Source organism: Colobus angolensis, unplaced genomic scaffold (genome assembly GCF_000951035.1).
Source record: "Colobus angolensis palliatus isolate OR3802 unplaced genomic scaffold, Cang.pa_1.0 Scaffold34, whole genome shotgun sequence".
NCBI classification, from domain to species: Eukaryota; Metazoa; Chordata; class Mammalia; order Primates; family Cercopithecidae; genus Colobus; species Colobus angolensis.
In genome coordinates, this window is record NW_012116710.1 from 6906748 (window position 1) to 6929699 (window position 22952).

The 22952-nt window shown below is 45.3% G+C and overlaps 1 protein-coding gene across 1 annotated transcript in view; it reads right to left on the bottom strand.

Annotated features, from left to right (window-relative positions):
* FCGBP (Fc fragment of IgG binding protein) overlaps nt 1–15432 on the bottom strand; it is an 82815-nt gene extending 67383 nt beyond the window's left edge. The window contains exons 1-2 of the mRNA XM_011952535.1: nt 15378–15432; nt 2161–3408 (exon numbers count right to left, since the gene is read on the bottom strand). Of these exons, the coding sequence (XP_011807925.1) occupies nt 2161–3408; nt 15378–15432 (1303 nt within the window). The remainder of the gene's footprint in view (nt 1–2160; nt 3409–15377) is intronic.
* Nucleotides 15433–22952: the final 7520 nt, after the last annotated feature.

Sequence of the window (22952 nt, forward strand, 5' to 3'; positions counted from 1 at the left end):
AGGAGAAGGAGGAAGAAGCCTGCCTAGGCCTCAGAGGGAGGCATCCTGGAGTCCACTTTGCCTGGGAAGCTTGAGCAATTCACTCACAACTGCCCATTTTAAAGGTGGGGAAACCGAGGTCTGGAACCCCACAGGGAGATAGTTGCTCAGGCCTCTCTGAAAGTCCCAGGTTTTCTGATTCTCTAGTTTAACACAGAGCAGCCTAGAAGAAGGGAAGGCAGTTAAGTAAGAAAAGGCAGAAACAGTCATTAAAATGTTAATTTGTGTTTTTCTCTCCCCTTTTCCCCTCTTCCCTACCTTCCCTTCAGGGTCAAAAAGAGCTAAGGGATTATTTATTTATTTTTTTATTTTTAGTTTTTGAGACGGAGCCTCACTCCGTCTTCCAGGCTGAGTGCAGTGGCCCAATCTCGGCTCTCATTGCAAGCTCCGCCTCCCGGGTTCACGCCAATCTCCTGCCTCAGCCTCTCTAGTAGCTGGGACTACAGGAGCCCGCTACCGCGCCCTGGTAATTTTTTTGTATTTTTAGTAGAGAAGGGGTTTCACTGTGTTAGCCAAGATGGTCTTGATCTCCTGACCTCGTGATCTGCCCGCCTCGGCCTCCCAAAGTGCTGGGATTACAGGCGTGAGCCACCTTGCCCGGCTGAGCTAAGGGATTTTTTTAAGGACAGAAAATGGAAGGCAGGCTTCAGCAGGATGAAAAGGACTATGGAGTCAGGCCGCCTAGGTAGGAATCCTGGCTCAACCAACTGGCTCTGAGACATTGGGCAAGTGGTTTTAAACTCCCTCTGCCTCAGTTTCCTCATTGGTAACATAGGGTTAATAATAATACCTCCTTCATAAGGATCTTGGTGGGGGGTGTTTGAATTAAATAAGCTAAAACTCCAGAAAGCTTTAGAAGTAAACCTAGGTGTTAAATGGAGTGTTACCCATTATAATTAATCACCCACCGCTCCCTCATTCTATTTCTCAAGCCCAAAGTGGCTCCTTGTAGTTGGGTGGCTTCCATGCCTTGAAGGGTAGGGGAGGAACATTTTTGCCAGGTCCAGGAACCCCAGAGTCTTAGCCTGGCAGGGACTACATGGGAAGAAAAAGCTTTTCCTCCATCTTCCTCCCAGTCTTCAAAAGTTTTTGCAGCTGGGTGTGGTGTAATTCAAGCCCTTTGAGAGGCTGAGGCAGGAGGATTGCTTGAGCCCAGGAGTTTGAGACCAGCCTGGGCCACATGGCAAGACCCTGTCCCTACAAAAAATAAATTAAAAATTAGCTGGGTGTGGTGGTGCATGCCTGTAGTCTCAGCTACTTGGGAGGCTGAGGAAGGACTGCTTTAGTCCAAGAGTTCAAGGCTGCAGTGAGCTGTGATCACTCCAGCCCAAGTGACAGACACCCTGTCTCTAAAACAAAAAAAGTTTTGAGGGAGAAGCCGTTATTCCCATTTTACAGATGTGGAAACTGAAGCCCACAGAGATGAAGTCACTTGTCCAAGATCACACAGGAGAGCTGGGATTTGAACCCTGGGACCCTGCACTACACTGACAGCGTCTCATGGACTGAGCCTGAGGTCACACAAACTGCCAGGTCGTATACATAACTGTGTCAAAAACACGTGAAACACCTAGAAAGACTGCAAGATACTCCCCCTCCCCAACATGTAGTCATCTTACTATCATACATTTAGACCTCCTGAGTTTGGGTATCAACATTCCTACATGAGGTGTGGAGAGTGGCTTAGCAACTAGTGTGGCTATGTCAGTTGCTAAAATATCAAAATATTTCCAAACTGGTTGGTAAGAAGCTGCTGACCTGACTGTCCCCCACAACCCCAAAGATCCCTCCTTCTCAGCACCCTGGCTCTCCCCTAGGACCCTTCCCAGAACAAACCAACAGACAGGGGCTGATGCCAGCATGATGGGGGCTTCAGGACCCTGTCACAGTGCTCTGGCTGCTGTCTCTTCCGACTGGTAGTGCCCCAGCTCTCCCTGGTTGCTAAACATTTAGAATATTGTTTCTGGGAGGATGGGAGGGGCTGAGAAGACGTGAGGAAGGATGTTGCGGAAAAAGGAAGTGAGGGGAGGACAACCAGGATCCCGAAAGCCACAGAGGAGCAGGTGGGTGGAAAAGTGGTCACCAGGTGGACAGGACCAAGGGATATTTTCCATCACTCACTCCGACCGCAATCAGCTGCTGTTGCGTAGCCTGTAGCCTTGGCCAGTCCGAAGGTGAGCAGCCCAAAGTTGGTGGTGGCCTCGGCCGTGTGGATCGTGTCAGCCGTGCCAAGCTCCACTTCAGCATACGAGAACTCACTGCCTGGCACAGCCGCCCAGGTGAGATTGGCCCCCACTGCATGCCCATCTATGGTCAGCCCGCTGATAGCCTTTGTCTGTGCCACCACCAGGGCCACGCCCTCCGAGCCTGGTACACTCTTGAACACATAGGCAGGGCAGTAGGCCGCCACATCTGGGATCAGGACCAGGTAGGGGTCATAAGTCACTTCATTCCTTATGGCACCTGTGCCAAACAGCAGGACCTGGATGCCCACATTTGCAGACAGGTAGAGTGGCCGGGACGGCCGAACCTCAAACTCTACCACATCACCTGCCTGGAGACCACGGGAGCCAGTGATACCCCCATGGTTGTAGGTCAGCTGTGTGGCCTGGCTGGCCACAACAAAGGCCAAATCATAGCGGGACTGGGAGGCCAGCGGGGGCACTACGTAGTGGGTGCCCCAGGCAGATGTGGGCAGCAGCTGCTCGACCACATGGTTACAGGTCGTATGTTTCTGGGCACAGCTGTGGCCAGAGAGGACAGCCACGGGGCTGCTAGCGGTGACCTTTGACCCCGAGAGATCCACTGAGCTCTGTAGCTGGGCCACATTGTAGGGCTCTAGAGTCACACTGAGGACATCGCCTGCTGGATAGAACTTGCCATTGAATGTCACTGACCCCTTCAGCGTGACACTGACCGAAGCACCTGCGGCACCGGCCACCACGGCAAACTCCTTGACATTCCTGGCTGAGGTGCCGGGGGGTGTGAGCACAAAGTACTCGGTGCCCAGGGCCTGGATGGGCCGCAGCAGTGTCAGCTCCGCTGTGTCGGGCTTGGCATTTAGTGCCTGCACAGAGATAGCATGGTCAGAGTGGATCACCACTGCGTGCTGGAAGATCTTGCTGCCTATCATCTCAGCGTTGGCACTAATGTTGACCATGACTGACTCCCCAGGCCTCACTGTGACATTTTTTGAGGTTTTGTCTGCCTGGCTGAGGATGAAGACAGAAGCGGGGCTCTCTGACAGACTGGAGATAAGGAGGCAGGGGTAGGCCTTGCTGTAGGCCAGCTGATAGTTCTGCAGGAAGGCTGTGAGGAATTCGTTCCTGCCAGTGTTCTTGAGGTCCACTGAAGCCTCCTGGGTCATTCCTGGTTGAGAAAATACAGTTGTGGGTCCACTTATCCAATCCTCCTCACCTTTTGCTCTACACCCAGAAACATGTTGAAATATTAACTTGGGCTTTTCTTCCCCGCTTTGCTTTCCTTTCTTCTGATTCATGCAGCATTCGTCTACAAGCCTTGCTGGCTTTTGTTTTTCAAAAATATAAACACCTTAGACAGGGCCCTCAAACTCAAATGCTGATGGGGCCAGGCAAGAAATAAAAATGTGTGAAACAGTCCCGGAGGGGCGACTGTGGAACTGGAGCACTCCTACACCATCTAAAGTGGGTTGTTGCTTATGCAAATCAATCAGTGTGATACATCTTATCAACAGAATAAAGGACAAAAACTATATGATCACTTCAATTGAGCCAGAAAAGCATTTGATAAAATTTAACAACCTTTCATGATAAAAATTCTCAAGAAAGTAGATATGGAAGAAACACACCCCAACATGATGAAAGCCATGTACAACAGACCCACAGCTGCTATCATACTGAATGGGGAAAAACTGAAAGCCTTTGCTCCAAGATCTGGAACACAAAAAGGATGTCCACTTTCACCACTATTCTTCAACATATTGTTGTTAGTCCTAGCTAAATCTCTTAGACAATAGAAAAAAATAAAGGGTATCCAAACTGGAAAAAGAGAGGTCAAATCATCTTTGTTTGCAGATGAGATAATCTTATATCTAGAAAAACCTAAAGACACCTGGGCTTGGTGGCTCACGCCTATAATCCCAGCACTTTGGGAGGCCGAGGTGGGCAGATCAAGAGGTTAAGAGATTGAGACCATCCTAGCCAACATGGTGAAACCTGTCTCTATTAAAAATACAAAAAAAAAAAAATTAGCCTGGCATGGTGGCAGACACCTGTAATCCCAGCTACTCAGGAGGATGAGGCAGAAGAATCACTTGAACCTGGGAGGTGGAGATGGCGGTGAGCCAAGATTGCACCATTGCACTCCAGTCTGGGCAATAAGAGCAAAACTCCGTATCAAAAAAAAGAAAGAAAGAAAAGAAAAAGAGAAACACATTCATCAAGAAGCTATTAGAACTGATAAACAAATTCACTAAACTTGCAGGATACAAAATCAACATACAAAAATCAGTAGCATTTCTATATGCTAACAGCAAACAATCTGGAAAAAAAAAAAGGAAAGTAATCCCATTTATAGTAGCCACAAATAAAATAAAACACCTAGGAATAAACCAAAGAAATGAAAGGTCTCTACAATGAAAACTATACAACAGTAATGAAAAAAATGGAAGAGGACACACACCAAAAAAAAATGGAAAGATATTCCATGTTCATGGATTGGAAGGCGCAATATTGTTAAAATGTCCAGACTACCCAAAGCAATCTACAGATTCAGTGCAATCCCTATAAAAATACCAGTGACATTCTTCACAGAACTAGAAGACTAATACCAAAATTTATGTGGAAACATGAAATACCCAGAATAGCCAAAGCCATCCTGAGCATAAAGAACAAAACTGGAGGAATCACATTACCTGACTTCACATTATACTACAAAACTATAGTAACCAAAACAGTGTGGCACTGGCATAAGAACAAACACATGGACCAGTGGAAAAGAATATGGAACACAGAAACAAATCTACCCACCTACAGTGAATTCATTTTTGACAAAGATCCCAAGAACATACACTGTGGGATATCCAGTTTTTCCAGCACCATTTATCTTCAATAAAATAAAGGTGGCATGTACCTGTAATCCCAGCTACTCGGGAAGCTGAGGATTTATCTTTAATAAGTGGTGCTGGGAAAACTGTATATCCATATGCAGAAGAGTGAAACTAGACCCCTATCTCTCACCATATACAACAATCAAATCAGAATGGATTAAAGACTTAAATCTAAGACCTCAGACTATGAAACTACTACAAGAAGACATTTGGGAAACTCTCTAGTTCATTGGTCTGGGCAAAAATTTATTGAGTAATACATCAAAAGCACAGGCAACCAAAGAAAAATGGACAAATGGGATCACATCAACCTAAAAAGCTTCTACTCAGCAAAGGAAACAATCCACAAAGTGAAGACACAACTGACAGAATGGGACAAAATATTTACAACCCATCGAGCTAAAGCAATTAGACGCGAGAAAGAAATAAAGACATCCACATTGGAAAAACAAAACAAACAAAAAAGAAGTCAAATTATCCTTGTTTGCAGATGATATAATCTTATATTTAAAAAAAAAAAACCTAAAGACTGCATCAAAAAGCTCTTGCAGGATACAATATCAACACACAAAAATCAGTAGCCTTTCTATATGGTACTGACAAGGGATTAATAACCAGAATATAAAAGGAGCTCAAACAACTCAATAGGAAAAAAATCAAATAATCTGATGTGTGTGTGTGTGTGTGTGTGTGTGTCTGAGATGGGGTCTTGCTCTGTCACCCAGGCTGGACTGCAGTGGCACAATCTCAGCTCACTGCAACCTCTGCCTCCTGGGTTCAAGTGATTCTCTTGCCTCAGCCTCCCAAGTAGGTGGGATTACAGGCATGTGCCACCATGCCTGGCTAATTTTTGTACTTTTAGTAGAGACAGGGTTTCACCATGTTGGCCAGGTTGCTCTCAAACTCCTGACCTCAAGTGATCCATCTGCCTCGGCCTCCCAAAGTGATGGGATTAGAGATGTGAGCTACCACGCCCGAATTAATCTGATTTAAAAATGGGCAAAAGATCTAAACAGACATTTCTCAAAGAAGACATACACATGGCCAGCAGGTATATCAAAAAATGCTCAACATCACTAATCATCAGAGGAATGCAAATTAAAGCTACAATGAGATACCATCTCACTCGTGTTAAAATGGCTTTTATCCTAAAGAAAGGCAATAATGAATGCTGGTAAGCATGTGGAGAAAAGGGAATCTCTTACACTGTTGGTGGGACTGTAAGTCACTACAATCACTATCAATAATAGTATGAAGGTTTCTCAGAAAACTAAAACTAGAACTACTACATGATCCAGCAGTTCCTTTCCTTCCAAGACAGGAAGTCAGTATATCCAAGAGACATCTGCTTTCCCATGTTTATTGCAGCACTATTCATAATAGCCAAGATATGGAATCAACCTAAGTGTCCATCAACAGATGAAAGATAATGGAAATTTAGTACGCACAAACAATGGAGAATCATTCCGCCATAAAAAAAAGAATGAGATCACCCCACACAGTGGCTCACACCTAAAATCCCAGCACTTTGGGAGGCCGAGGCAGGTGGATCACTTCAGGTAAGGAGTTCGAGAGCAGCCTGGCCAACATGGTGAAACCCTGTCTCTACTAAAAATACAAAAATTAGCCAGGAATGGTGGCATGTACCTGTAATCCCAGCTACTCGGGAGGCTGAGGCACAAGAATCGCTTGAACCTGGGAGGCGGAGGTTGCAGTGAACCGAGAAAGTGCCACTGTACTCCAGCCTGGGTAACAGCGTGAGACTCGGTCTCAAAAAAAAAAAAGAAGGAATGAGATTCTGTTATTTGCAACAACATGGATGGAACTGGAGGACATTATGTTAAGTGAAATAAGCCAGTGCAGAAAGACAAATTTCACATGTTCTCACTCATGTATGGGAGTTTAAAATTTTTAACTGATGAACTCGTAGAAATAGAGAGTGAAGACTGACTCTCTTTTCGGACTCAGCCCACCTGCACCCAGGTAAAATAAACAGCCTCGTTGCTCACACAAAGCCTGTTTGGTGGTCTCTTCACACGGACACATGAAACATTTGGTGCTGAAGACCCGGGTCAGCGGGACTCCTTCGGGAGACTAGTCCGCTGTCCTCATCCTCACTCCGTGAAGAGATCCACCTATGACCTCGGGTCCTCAGACCAACCATTTCAAGGAAGATCTCACCGATTTTAAATCGGGTAAGTGGCCTCTTTTTACTCTCTTCTCCAACCTCTCTCACTATCCCTCAACCTCTTTCTCCTTTCAATCTTGGCGCCACCCTTCAATCTCTTCCATCTCTTAACTTCAATTCCTTTCATTTTCTGGTAGAGACAAAGGAGACACATTTTATCCGTGGACCCAAAACTCTGCTGCCGGTCACGGACTCCGGAAGGCAGCCTTCCCTTGGTATTTAATCATTGGGGGGAGGCCTCTCTGATTATTCACCCATGTTCCATTGGTGTCTGATCTCTGTGGGGACGCCTGCCTTGACCATTCACCCATGTTCCCTTGGTGGCAAGTCAATTGCGGGGACACCTGCTTTGGCTGCTCACCCACGTTGCAGCCCAGGGCTGCTCCCCACCCCCTTCTCCATGTCTCTACCCTTCTCTTTAAACTTGCCTCCTTTACTATGGGCAAACTTCCACCCTCCATTCCTTCTTCTTCTCCCTTAGCCTGTGTTCTCAAGAACTTAAAACCTCTTCAACTCTCGCCTGACCTAAAATCTAAGCATCTTATTTTCTTCTGCAACACCGTTTGGCCCCAATACAAACTCGACAATGGTTTTAAATGACCAGAAAATGGCACTTTTGATTTCTCCATCCTACGAGATCTAGATAATTTTTGTCGAAAAATGGGCAAATGGTCTGAAGTGCCTAACGTCCAGGCATTCTTTTACACATTGGTCCCTCCCTAGTCTCTGCTCCCAATGCAACTTGTCCCAAATATTTCTTCTTTCTTCTTTCTCTCCTGTCTGTTCCTTCAGTCTCCACCCCAAGCTCCGAGTCCTGTGAATCCTTCTTTTCTACAGACTCATCAGACCTCTCCCCTTCTCCCCAGGCTGCTCCTTGCCAGGTGGAGCCAGCTCCCAATTCTTCCTCAGCCTCTGCTCCCTGACCCTATAATCTTTCTATCACCTCCCCTCCTCACACCCGGTCTGGTTTACAGTTTCGTTCAGCGACTAGCCCTCCTCCACCTACCCACCTCTTAGAGAGGTGGCTGGAGCTGAAGGCATAGTCAGGGTACAGGGCCTTTTTCTCTATCAGACCTTTCCCAAATCAGCTAGCGTTTAGACTGTTTCTCATCAGACCCCACTAAATATATACAGGAATTCCAATATCTAACTCTGTCCTACAGTGTAACCTGGAGTGACTTAAATGTCATCCTAACTTCTACCCTCTACCCTGATGAATCGGAAAGAGCTTTTTCTCTAGCCCAGTCTCATGCTGACAACCGCCAGCTTCGTGAGCCAGATCTCTAGGAAGGCATTAGAGCAGTTCTCTGAGGAGATCCCCAATGGAACTATCAGGCCAATTCCCCAGGTATAGCTAGGCGAGATAACATGGTAACTTGCCTAGTTGAAGGGCTTAAAAAGGCAGCTTACAAAGCTGTTAATTATGACAAACTTAAAGAAACTACCCAAGGTAAAGAACCCAGCCCAATTCATGGCCCGCTTAGCAACAACCCTTAGACACTTTACCGCCCTAGACCCAGAGAGGCCAGAAGGCTGCCTTCTTCTTAATATGCATTTTATCACCCAGTCAGCTCCTGACATAAGAAAAAGCTCCAAAAATTAGATTCTGGCCCTCAAACCCCACAACAGAACTTAATTAACCTCACCTTCAAGGTGTACAATAGTAGAGAAGAGTTGCAATTAGTTGCCTCTGCTGTGAGAGAAACCCCAGCCATATCTCCAGCACACAAAAACTTCAAAACACCTAAGCCACAGCGGTCAGGCATTCCTTCAGGACCTCCTCCCCCAGGATCTTGCTTCAAGTGCTGGAAATCTGGCCACTGGGCCAAGGAATGTCGGCAACCCGGGATTCCTCCTAAGCCGTGTCCCATCTGTGCGGGACCCCACTGGAAACTGGACTGTCTAGCTGGCCCAAGGCTCTGACTGACTCCTTCTCAGATCTTCTCCGCTTAGCAGCTGAAGACTGACACTGCCCGATTGCCTCGGAAGCCTACAGGATCATCACAGATGCTTTCGGTACCTCTTACAGTGGAGGGTAAGTCTGTCCCCTTCTTAATTAATACAGAGGCTACCCACTCCACATTACCTTCTTTTCAAGGGCCTGTTTCCCTTGCCTCCATAACTATTGTGGGTATTGACAACACAGGCTTCTAAACCTCTTAAAACTCCCCATCTGTGGTGCCAACTTGGACAATGTTCTTTTATTCAGTCCTTTTTAGTTATCCCCACCTGCCCAGTTCCCTTATTAGGTTGAGATATTTTAACTAAATTATCTGCTTCCCTGACTATTCCTGGGCTACAGCCACACCTCATTGCCACCTTTTGCCCCAGTTCAAAGCCTCCTTCACATCCTCTCCTTGTATCTCCCTACCTTAATCCACAAGTATAGGATACCTCTACTCCCTCCTTGGTGACAAATGTTGCACCCCTTACCATCCCATTAAAACCTAATCACCCTTACCCTGCTCAACGCCAATATCCCATCCCACAGCACGCTTTAAAAGGATTAAAGCCTGTTATCACTTGCCTGTTACAGCATGGCCTTTTAAAGCCTATAAACTCTCCTTACAATTCCCCCATTTTACCTGTCCCAAAACCGGACAAGTTTTACAGGTTAGTTCAGGATCTGTGCCTTATCAACCAAATTGTCTAGCCTATCCACCCCATGGTGCCAAAGTCATATACTCTCCTATCCTCTATAGCTCCCTCCGCAACCCCTCCATAACCCATTATTCTGTTCTGGATCTCAAACATGCTTTCTTTACTATTCCTTGTACCCTTCATCCCAGCCTCTCTTCACTTTCACTTAGGCTGACCCTGACACCCATCAGGTTCAGCAAATTACCTGGGCTGTACTGCCGCAAGGCTTCACAGACAGCTCCCATTACTTCAGTCAAGCCCAAATTTCTTCCTCATCTGTTACCTATCTCAGTATAATTCTTTATGAAAACACACATACTCTCCCTGCTGATCATGAACGGCTAATCTCCCAAACCCAAACCCCTTCTACAAAACAACAACTCCTTTCCTTCCTAGGCATGGTTAGGTACTTCCGCCTTTGGATACCTAGTTTTGCAATCCTAACGAAACCATTATATAAACTCACAAAAGGAAACCTAGTTGACCCCATAGATCCTAAATCCTTTCCCCACCCCTCTTTCCGTTCCTTGAAGACAGCTTTAGAGACTGCCTCAACACTAGCTCTCCCTGACTCATCCCAACCCTTTTCATTACACACAGCTGAAGTGCAGGGCTGTGCAGTTGGAATTCTTACACAAGGACCAGGACCACGCCCTGTAGCCATTTTGTCCAAACAACTTGATCTTACTGTTTTAGGCTGGCCATCGTGTCTCCGTGCAGTGGCTGCCGCCGCCCTAACACTTTTAGAGGCCCTCAAAATCACCAACTATGCTCAACTCACTCTCTACAGCTCTCATAAGTCCCAAAATCTATTTTCTTCCTCACATCTGACGCATATACTTTCTGCTCCCTGGCTCCTTCAGCTATACTCACTCTTTGTTGAGTCTCCCACAATTACCATTGTTCCTGGCCCAGACTTCAATCCGGCCTCCCACATTATTCCGGATACCACACCTGACCCCCATGACTGTATCTCTCTGATCCACCTGACATTCACTCCATTTCCCCATAGTTCCTTCTTTCCTGTTCCTCACCCTGATCACACTTGGTTTATTGATGGCAGTTCCACCAGGCCTAATCGCCACTCACCAGCAAAGGCAGGCTATGCTATAGTATCTTCTACATCTGTCATTGAGGCTACTGCTCTGCCACCCTCCACTACCTCTCAGCAAGCCAAACTCATTGCCTTAATTCTGGCCGTCACTCTTGTAAAGGGACTATGAGTCAATATTTATACTGACCCCATATCCTGCACCACCATGCTGTTTCATGAGCTGAAAGGTTTCCTCACTACACAAGGGTCCTCCATCATTAATCCCTCTTTAATAAAAACTCTTCTCAAGGCCGCTTTACTTCCAAAGGAAGCTGGAGTCATTCACTGCAAGGGCCATCAAAAGGCATCAGATCCCATCACTTAGGACAATGCTTATGCTGATAAGCAGCTAGCTTTCCAACTTCCGTCCCTCATGGCCATTTTTTCTCCTCATCGCGTCACTCCCACCTACTCCCCGACTGAAACTTCCACCTATCAATCTCTTCCCACACAAGGCAAATAGTTCTTAGACCAAGGAAAATATCTCCTTCCAGCCTCTCAGGCCCATTCTATTCTATCGTCATCTCATAACCTCTTCTATGTAGGTTACAAGCTGCTAGCCTGCCTCTTAGACCCTCTCATTTCCTTTCCATCGTGGAAATCTATCCTTAAGGAAATCACTTCTCAGTGTTCCATCTGCTATTCTACTACTCCTCAGGGATTGTTCAGGCCCCCTCCCTTCCCTACACATCAAGCTCGGGGACTTGACCCTGCCCAGGACTGGCCTTTACTAGTCAAATCACCCAAGCAGTTTCTCAGGCTCTTGGTATTCAGTGGCTCCTGGTTTCACCTCAAACTGCCACCCTTAAGTCTCTCTTTAAGTGGACAGAAGATTTTCAGTACATTCCAATACTTTCACCCAGATGAAGTCCTATTCTTTACTTTTATACTCACTCTTAGTCTCATTCCCATTCTTATGCTACCCTCTACCTCTCCCCAGCTATCTCCACCACACTATCAATCTCACTCTCTCCTAGCCGTCTCAAATCCTTCTTTAACAAACAATTGCTAGCTTTGCATTTCTCTTCCCTCCAAATTCGAGGAGGCCCTGACTTACTCATTGCTAAAAAAAAAAAAAAGCCGGGGGGACTCTGTATATTTTTAAATGAAGAATGTTGTTTTTACCTAAATCAATCTGGCCTGGTATATGACAACATAAAAAAACTCAAGGATAGAGCCCCAAAACTCGCCAACCAAGCAAACAATAGCATTGAATCCCCATGGACACTCTCTAATTGGACATCCTGGGTCCTCCCAATTCTTAGTCCTTTAATATCTGTTTTTCTCCTTCTTTTATTTGGACCTTGTATCTTTCATTTAGTTTCTCAATTCATACAAAACTGCATCCAGACCCATCACCAATAATTCTATATGACAAATGCTCCTTCTAACAATCCCACAATATCACCCCTTACCCCAAAATCTTTCTTCAGTTGAATCTCTCCCACTGTAGGTTCCCACGCTGCCCCAATCCTGCTTGAAACAGCCCTGAGAAACATCGCCCATTATCTCTCCATACCGCCCCCAAAAATTTTTGCTGCCACAACACTTTACCACTATTTTGTTTTATTTTTCTTATTAATGTAAGAAGACAGGAATGTCAGGACTCCAAGCCCAAGCTAAGCCATCATATCCCCAGCGACCTGCACGTGTACATCCAGATGGCCTGAAGCAACTGAAGATCCACAGAAGTGAAAATAGCTTAACTGATGACCTTCCACCATGGTGATTTGTTTCTGCCCCACCCTAACTGATCGATGTACTTTGTAATCTCCCCCACCCTTAAGAAGTTTGTTTGTAATTCTCCCCACCCTTGAGAATGTACTTGGTGAGCTTCACCCCCTGCCCCCAAAACATTGCTCTTAACTTCACCGCCTATCCCAAAACCTATAAGAACCAATGATAATCCCACTACCCTTTGTTGACTCTCTTTTCGGACTCAGCCCACCTACACCCAGGTGAAATAAACAGCCCTGTTGCTCACAAAAAAAAAAAAAGAAAAAAGAAATAGAGAGTGAAATGATGGTTACCAGAGGCTGGAAATGATAGTGGGGAGTGGGGGATAAGCAGATATGGTTAATGGAAACAAAAATACAGTTAAACAGTTAGATGAAATGGATAAAATCCAGTATTTGGTAGCGGAACAGGATGACTATTATTGACAATAAGTTATGGTATATTTTAAAATAACTGAGAGTGGAATTGGAATGTTCCTAACACAAAGAAATGACAAATGCTTGAGGTGATGGATGCCCTAGTTACCCTGATTTTATCATTACACACTGTATGTCTGTATCAAAATATCACAAGTACTCCATAAATGCAGACAACTACTATGTACCCATAAAAATTAAAATTTTAAAAAATATATAAACTAGTAAAAAAAAATAAAGTGGGCTGTTGAGACTAGATTTCACCTGTTATAATGAAAGGATGTGAGCTTTTTTAAATTGTAAGACCTTCCTGTTTTTCTTTTTTTTTTCTTTTGAGACGGAGTCTCGCTCTGTCACCCAGGCTGGAGTGCAGTGGCATGATCTCGGCTCTCCAGAACCGCTGCCTCTCAGGTTCGAGTGATTCTACTGCCTCAGCCTCCTGAGTACTGGGACTACAGGCATGTGCCACCATGCACAGCTAACTTTTGTATTTTTTTCTTTTTTTTCCCCCCTTTGAGATGGAGTCTCACTCTGTCACCCAGGCTGGAGTGCAGTGGCACGATTTCAGCTCACTGCAACCTCTGCCTCCTGGTTTCCATGCCTGGCTAATTTCTGTATTTTTAGTAAAGACATGGTTTCACCATGTTGGTCAGTCTGGTCTCAAATTCCTGACCTCAGGTGATCCATCTGCCTCGGTCTCCCAGAGTGCTGGGATTACAGGCGTGAGCCACCATGCCTGGCCGTTCTGTTTTTAAAGAAAACTGGCTATCTGAATTTTCATGTGAAATCTCCAACCCACAATTGTTTTAAGCACTTTGGAGCTCAAAGTGAATGTACTCTGCTGCTGGTGTATGCCTGATTTTCATCTTTTTGCAAACTGGAGTACAGTGGCTTAAACACAACACACTGCAGCCTCAACCTCCTGGGCTCAAGGGATCCTCCTATCTCAGCTTCCAGCATAGCTGGGACCACAGACATGCACTATGTGCCTGGCTCATTTTTTTTTATTTTTTCTAGAGGCAGGGTCTCACTTTGTTGCCCAAGCTGGTCTTGAACTCCTGGGCTCAGGTGATCCTCCTGCCTCAGCCTCCTGAAGTGTTGGGATTACAGGCGTGACCCACTGCACCCAACTGATTTTTGTCTTAATAGGACTTGTAGGGACCAGATGCGGTGGCTCTCGCCTGTAATCCCAGCACTTTGGGAGGCCAAGGTGGGTGGGTCACTTGAGGTCAGGAGTTCATGACCAGATTGACCAACATGGTGAATTTCCATCTCTACTAAAAATACAAAATGAGCCGGACATGGTGGTGTGGGGCACCTGTAATCCCAGCTACCAGGGAGGCTGAGGCAGGAGAATCACTTCAACCCAGGAGGTGGAGGTTGCAATTAGCTGAGATTGCACCCTCGCACTCCAGTCTAGGCAACAAGAGCGAAACTCCATCTCAAATAATAATAATAATAATGGGACTTGGGGGTTTGTGAAAAGGGGATAAAGAGAACAAGGGGATTATGGAAGGGTGGATGAATTGTCTCCTAGAAATAGATGGTAGTGGGGGCTTCTGACCACCCCCAACCAGGAAGAGCATCCCTGGAGCTGAGAAGAGAGAGAGAGAGAGGTCTAAGGAAACTTGAAGAGAGTTGGGGCGGGGGGGACTATGTAATGACCACCTTCCATATAAAGGGGGCCTTGAAGGATATCCCAGGGGGCCAGGGGATCAGGGAAAATGGACATTTCAAAAGTACCCTAGATGGATGCTGACTGGTGACTAGAGGGCCCTCATATCCCATCCTCCCCCCGGTACTTTGGCTAAAATTTTACTTCCAGACACATCCCTGGGAGAATTGGGGACGACAGCCTCCAAAAACAACTTTTGTGAAATTTTCCATCAACTCAGCAGAATGAGGCTCACAGTCAAAACCTTAGTTGACTTGCAGAAAACCAAGACAGTTTGTGCACACTTGAGTTTGGGGACTAAGGTTTTCACCAGTGCTCCCATCCGGAAAAGGGTGAGAATCGGTGAATTCTACCACATCCCTCTGCAGAGCCTAAGGGCTTCTCTCCTGCCTCAGCTAGCCTGGGGTGACATGTGGAGGAGGCACACATGGAAGGCGTGGACCCAGGCAGAATTCCCCAGATTGGAACAAAGACATGGAGAGGGTCTTGGTCTGACTTACCCCACAGGAAGGTTGCTCCAGCCCAGAGTATCCACCAGCTCCACAGGGCACCCATGGCTGCAGTAGGAAAAGAGAAGGGATCATAGAAGGCTGAGTCACTGCCTCTGTTGGAGACTGTCCTCAGCAGAAGGGCCCACTCTCATGACAAGGGCCACCTGGGACCATAAAGGCTGAGGTGTGGAAAGAAGTCAGGCAGATTGGACCAGGGGGTATGGATCCAAGGACCAGTGTGTGTATAGGGGAGGCTGGCTGTCCAGTGGGTCTGGAGATTGGGTGGGGAGGGCAGTAGCCAGGGACAGGGTGGGGAGTTGGCTGTCTTGTGGGTCTAGGGGTAGGATGAGGAGGCCTAAAGCCAGGAGCAAGAGTAGGGGACCTGCTGTTCCACTTCCAAAGGGGACCCCAGCCCTTCTCACCTGCAGGTTCCTGGAGCTGCAGGGCCTGCCCTGTGGCAGGGCTATATAGTGGAGTTTCTGGGCCCCTCAGGCCACACCCTGGGTCACGTGCCAGGCAGATGATGCCAACTTCCTGGAGGAGGCTGCCATCCTTAGGGCCAGATGAAATGGGAAACTGTGAAGGCCTGGGAAGGAGGGATGGTGATTCTGGATGCCTGGGTTCCAAGAAGGAAGTGAGGACGGCTCCTGGCCATTCCCTGGATGCCTTCTGGAAAGTTTGGTCCTGGAAGGGTGGGGTCTCTGAGGGAGACAGCTGGGGAGCAGAAAGCTGAGCACCTGGGTCCCTGGGTGGAGGCAGGGTGGTGTGGGGGTGTGGGCAGCGAGGGGGGAGGTGGCATGTGGTCATATCTGCTGGTTTAGTGGCTAGATTCCTTCCTTTGGCTCCTGCCAGGAACAACAATGAGGGACCCATATCCGGGTCCTGGTTCCTCCTCAGTCCCCACAGGCTGGGGAGTCCCTAGCCACCCACATCCTGCTTCCAGACACCACTAGGGGCAGGTGTCTGGGATGGGCAGGAGTCTGAGGCTATGGAGTGGGACACAAGACCTCCACCAAAGCCCAGTGGGGCCTTTGTGGTTTCTCATCTGCAAAATGGGAACACCAAAACCAGCCTCTCTGAGCATCTTTATGTCCCAGAGATGTAAAGAAATTTTCAGACTGTAGAGCTGGGGGGCAGCCTCTTCTGGTGCGGGCGCAGGCCAGCATGCAGGTGGGCACTGGGACTGAGGCGATATGTGAAGAAGGGACAATGGCCTCTGTTTCCTGGTTCCACACAGACACCTGGATTCCACTTCTGATTCCAGACACCTGCCCCTGGAAATAGGGTATAGGTGGCCAGAGACTCCCCAGCCTGTGGGGACCAAGGAAGAGCCAGGACCTGTTGGTTTGGGGGGGTATTTTTGTGTGTAGGGAGGGTTTGCTCTTAGCAGGGGCTAGCTGAACAGGTTTAGGGGACTCTGTGCCTCTCCATCACCCCAGAATTTGCCTGAGATGGGAGGTGGAGGTCTAGGTTGCACACAAGGAGCAGAAGAATGAGGTGAAAGTTGGGCTTTCTCATCTGGAGTCAGCTCCTCTGAGGAGCTGGCCTGACCCACGCCCTGCCTGCCTTCTCCCTGACCCAGGATCTCACTGTTTGCTAGGGGAGTCTCCCCTGAGACCAACAGCTGCAAAGCGTAGGTGCCCTCTTGGACCAACACCCTAGCAGCTGCTGCCTCTGGGGCTCCTCCTCTCTTATCACAGGATCCTGGGCCTCTGGTAGGCCAGAGTGGGTGCAGGGGCTTCTCTCTCCCTGGAGCTCTGATCAATCCCCACGCCCACCCAAGGCACATTCCTGGAGGGAAAGATAAAGGCTCAGAGTTGACTGGGATATACAGTCAACCAGGAAAATGAAGTGAGTAAATAGGAGACTAAAAGCCAGAGATAACAAGAAACAAGCAGGGGCAGGGGACCCACAGGAAATGGAAGCTTTGGGAAAAGGATGCCGGGGTCCCTGAGGGGTCCAAAAGTTGGTGTAAGGGGCTGTTGGGTCCCTGAAAGAGATAAGGACTGGGAGGAGGAGATGTCAGGATTCCTAGGAGGAAACAGCAATTGCAAACCAAGATGTGAAAATTCTCTGTGTGAGGTCAGGCAGAGTGGCTCAGCTTGTAATTCCAGCACTTTGGGAGGCCGAGGCAGGAGGATTGCTTAAGGCCACAAGTTTGAGACCAGCCTGGTTCAAGACCAACATAGTGAGACCCTGTATCTACAAAAAGTACAAAAATTAGCCAGGCAGATGGTGCACACTTGTAGTCCCAGCTACTTGGGAGGCTGAGGCAGGAGGATCACTTGAGGCCACAAAGTCAAGACCAGCCTGGGCAACATAGTGAGACCCTTTCTCTATAAAAAATACAAAAATAAACTGAGTGTGGTGGCGTGCACCTGCAGTCTCCACCATTCAGGAGGCTAAGGTGGGAGGATTGCTTGATCCTAGGAGTCTGAGGCTGCAGCGAGCCATGATCATGCCACTGCACTCTGACCTGGGGAGAAAAAGAAAAAAGAAAATAAGATCCTCTGTATGCGATACCTGTCTTGTAGTTTGAGGCACTCAGAGACAAATGGGAGGTGAAGGGAAAGAATCAGGGTGAGTTTCATGGGTGTTTCTGGCTCTCAATTCTTTTTAAGCCTTGGGGGTTCCCCTGGTTGATCACAGAAAGAAGCTTTCTGCCTTCAAAATTCATCATCGCTCTCCACAGCCAGAGTCCCCAGAAATGGGGTGGTTGTGGTGGGAGATCTCACAAATTAATATTCTGTGACAATTCCCTTTGGTCTTCTTTCTCACTCATTTTAAGGCCCAAATGGGGTGTGTGTGTGCCTGTGTGTGTGTACACAGCCCTGTGCCTTACCCTGTATTATATCAATTCTCAGGAAACCCTTTGGTGACCCGGGAGATAAACTCTGAGGACATTTCCTTATGGTCACAGAAATCGCATCCATCCCTCCACTGGCAGCCTTGCTCTGAGCCCAAACAAAGGTACTTGTGTATCTGAGCCTTTCAGCCTCTCTCTGCTTATCTGCCTCTGTCTCCCTGCAACATGCGCACTGGCTACACCATCCCAGACCCCTGGGCCCCTCTGACTAGTCTTGGCTTTACAGACCTGAGCACAGTGGGAGAGAATGTACTCTCTCCAGCTAAATGCAGGCTTGTGGGCAATTTCTAACTTAATTCCTTTATGCTCTGGATCCCACAATCTGACTTCCATAGGCACTGAATGTTTTTCTAAACTCTCCAACGACCCATTATTTGCCACTTGCCTCTAGTTCCTTCCCTGTAACATTTGACATTCACACTTCCTCTCTGCCTATAATAATTGAAATCCTATAGGAGATGTTCTCTGATCATAATGGAATCAGCTTGAAATTAATAACAGAAAAACAGGGAAATCTCCACTCACAAGGATATTGGGCAACTCACTTCTAAATAATCCATGCGCCAAACAGGAAGTATCAAAAATACATAGAATTAAATGAAAATGAAAAGAAGATATTTCAAAATATGTGGGACATAGCTAAAGGGAAATGTATGGCATTAAATATTTACATTAGGAAAGAGGAAAGTTCTCAAACCAATAATCTAAGCTCTTACACAAGAAAGTAGTAAAAGACCAAAACAAACACAAAGCAGAAGAAAGGAAATAATAAAGAACAGAAATTAATAAAACTGAACATGAGAAAATCAATGAAACAAAAGAACTACTTTGTCGTTGTTGTTGTTGTTGTTAACAAGAGCAAGGCTTTGAATTTCCCAAATGTATTTGTGGATTTGTCTATTGTTGAATAGAGCATTCTATAAATATCAATTAGATCCTGTTGATTGATGCTGTTATTCAGTTCTTTGATACTCTCACATATTTTATCCCTGGTAGTTCTATCAATTTGGTGAGAGTGAGGTTTTTAATTCCCCAACTATATTTGTGGACTTGTCTATTTCACCTTTCAACTCTATTGGTTTTTGCTTCATGTACTTGAATCTCTGTTGTTTGGTACATATACCTTAGGATTGCAATGTCTTGGCAGAATGATCCTTTGTTTTTAGCAATGTTTTTTGTGCTGAAGGAAAATATTTTCATATTAATATAGTACTTCCTTCCTTTTAAAAATTTATATTTAAAAAATATGTATGTATATATATATGTGTGTATATATATATATTAGACAGAGTCTCACTCTGTTGCCCAAGATGGAGTGCAAGGGCATGGGCTCAGCTCACTGCAGTCTCTGCCTCCCAGGTTCACGCAATTCTCCTGCTTCAGCCTCCCAAGTAGCTGCTATTACAGGCACCTGTGACCACGCCTGGCTAATTTTCGTATTTTTAGTAGAGACAGGGTTTCACCATGTTGGCCACGCTGGTCTTGAACTCCTGACCTCAAGTGATCTACCTGCCTTGGTCTCCCAAAGTGCTGGGATTATAGGAGTGAGCCACCATGCCCAGCCTAAAATTTATATTTATAATAATATAAATTAATAAAATTAATATTTTCTATTGTTTTATTTTCAACCTACCTATGTTGTTATATTTGGAGTAAAGCCTTTTGGAGACAGTATCTACTTGGGTCATTTTTTAAAATTCACTCTACCTATCTCTGGTCTTTTATTTCATGTAAGTAGATAGACTCTTTACATTTAAAGTAGTTATTGATATGTTTGGACTTAAGTTTATCATTTTATTATTCATCTTCCATTTGTTCCATTTCTCATTCTTATTTTTTCTTGCATTCCTTTGAGTTACATGAGCAATTTTTAGCATTCCATTTTGATTTGTTTTTGAATACATAATTTGTAGAATTTTCTTAGCACTTGCTCTAGTACTACAATATACATATGTAACTGATTATAATCCAACTTATTGATATTTTATCACTTTAATTGAAGTGTTGAAACTTTACATTCATATACATCCTTTTACCCTCCCACTTATACGTATGTGTGTATATTCATATATAATAACTATTTTAAGTATTGTCTCTTCCTATCGACATCAGATGATACTATAATTTTTTCTTCAACCAACTACGATTTTTAAAAACTCATGAGAAGGGTAATCTGCTATATTTATCAATATTTTTGTCCATTCTGCTATTCTTCCGTCCTTTCTGAAGTTCTGAGCCTTTTCCCGTAACATTTGGAGTTTGGAGAACTTCCTTTAATCATTCTTTAAAAATAATTCTACTGATGACAAAGTCTTGTCGTCTTCCTTCATCTAAAAGCTTTTCATTTCTTCTTCATTCCCCAAAGATAATTTTGCTGGATATAAGATTCTCGGCTGGGTGCAGCGGCTCATGCCTGTAATCCCAGCAGTTTAGGGGGCTGAGGTGGGCAGATCACAAGGTCAGGAGTTCCAGGCCAGCCCAGCTAACATGGTGAAACCCTGTCTCTAATATAAAGTACAAAAATTAGCTGGGCATGGTGGCGGACGCCTGTAGTCCTAACTACTTGGGAGGCTGAGGCAGGAGAATCACTTGAACTCAGCAGATGGAGGTTGCAGTGAGCCAAGAGCATACTACTGCACTCCAGCCTGGAGGACACAGTGAGACTCTATCTAAAAAAAAAAAAAAAAAAAAAAAAAGATTCTCCGTAGATAGTTATTTTCTTTCAGCACTTGAAGAGTATTGTTTCAGAGGAGAAGAAGAGTATTCTTCTCCATGGTTTTTGATAAGAAATTTATTGTCATTTTATCAGTGTTCCCTATAGACAATTTATAATTCCTCTCTAGCTGCTTCCAAGATAGTTTCATTGTTTGTTTGCCTTTGTTTTCGTAAGTTAGTTATACTGTGTTTTGGCATGGAGTCCCTCAGATTTATTCTGTTTAGCTTCCTGCATCTGTAGGTTTATGTCTTTTGCCAAATTTGGGAAGGTTTGATCATTATTTCTTCAACTATTTTTCAGCCCCACTTTCTTTTCTCCTTCTGTTAATCTGATAATACAAATGTTAGCTATTTTGTAATTGTCCTGCAGGTTCTCTGAGCCCTTGTTAGTCATTTTCTGTTTCTCTTTCTTAAAGTTGATTGTCCCTCTGTTTTTTGGATTGGGTAATTTTTATTGTTCTATCTTCAAGTTCACTTCTTATTCCTTTGTCATAGTTATTCTACTCTTGAGCCTTTCCAGAGAGTTTTTATTTTAGTTATTATATTTTTCAGTTTTATCATTTCCATTTGGTTCTTTAAAAACATATTTTCCATTTCTCTGGTGAGATTTTCCTTTTTTCCCATCTTTTCAAGGAATTCTCTACTTGTTTGGTGAAACATTTTTATGATGGCTACTTTAGATCTATGTCAGATAATTCCAAAATCTGATTCATCTCAGTGATAGACTGTTGATTGGCTTTTCTCATTCAAGTTGTGATTTTTCTGGTTGTTCATATTATTTATCATTTTTTCATTAGATCCTGGACATTTCTGATATTATGAGAGGAGATCCTGGATCCTATTTAACTCTTCTATTTTAGCAGTCATTCTTTTTAGGTTAGCATGCAGGTCCTGGCCTACTTTTGTGTGTTGTGATTCCAATGACAATTTAGTTTTCAGAGCCCTTGCATTAGTATTCTGGTCTATTTCATTTGCCTGGTGCTGGTTGAGCTCACACCCAATTCCTGTTAGTACCACCAACAGAGGTTGAAAGCATTTTCTTGGGGCCTGCTTGGTACTGCTAGGTTAGGAGTAGGAGACACTGGCACAAAAGGGTAGAGAGTACTTCCCTGGGCTGTGTGGTGCCAGCAGGCTCTTCCTTAATCTCCGCCATCCACCAGGGTGGGGAAAGCACCTACCTGGGTGCTTTCTGCTGCTGGATAGGGTGCTGGGGAGATGCTGGATCTAGACCACCTCCTGTCATTGGGTGAGAAATTGAGAGATGCTGGGCCACTGAGATGTTTCTCGAGTTTGAAGGCCCCTTGTCAGTTTTCCTTCTTTCTATGTTTCAGAGTCCTCTTAAGGATGTCTATCATTCCAGGGTTTTTAGCAGAGAGGAGCCAGGAAAAATAAATCTATGTCATCTTGACAGAGAGGTTACCATCACCCTGGCTTCTTGTAGTCTCCTAAGATAGAAATCAAGTGAGATTACCAGATACAATATTAAAGAGAAAAAAAAGAAAGTTTATTTTAGTTTGTGCACAAGGGAGGTCAGCACCGTGAAAAGAAAAGGGTAGGCTGCTCTCCACAGGGGGCAAGTCAAACTGTCTTGTAGGGGTCCAGACGCCGTGATGTGCCTGTCATCACGTGTTAACAAGGGATTTCTTGGTGCCTGCACAATGGTTCAACATGCTTTTTCACACATTGCATGTAACATTAGCATTTTAAATCTCTACCTCTGAGCATGATTTTTAGCATTGAAATAAGGAAAATATCACTATAAGTTGAAACTTAAGCTGTTTCTGCAGCTTGTTGGGGAAGTCCCTAACCCCCTAAAGCAGGAACTTGTGGTTAATAGCTTCTTGGGCCTCTGAGGCTGACTGGCTGGAGATTAGGTATAGAACAGGAATTAAAAGAAATAAAGAATGTGTAAGAAAACTCAGTTATATGTAAGAAAACTCAATTCCCCCTGAGGAAGAGAAAGAGCTGGAGTCCTTTAAAATTAACTGCCTGTTTTTCTGTGG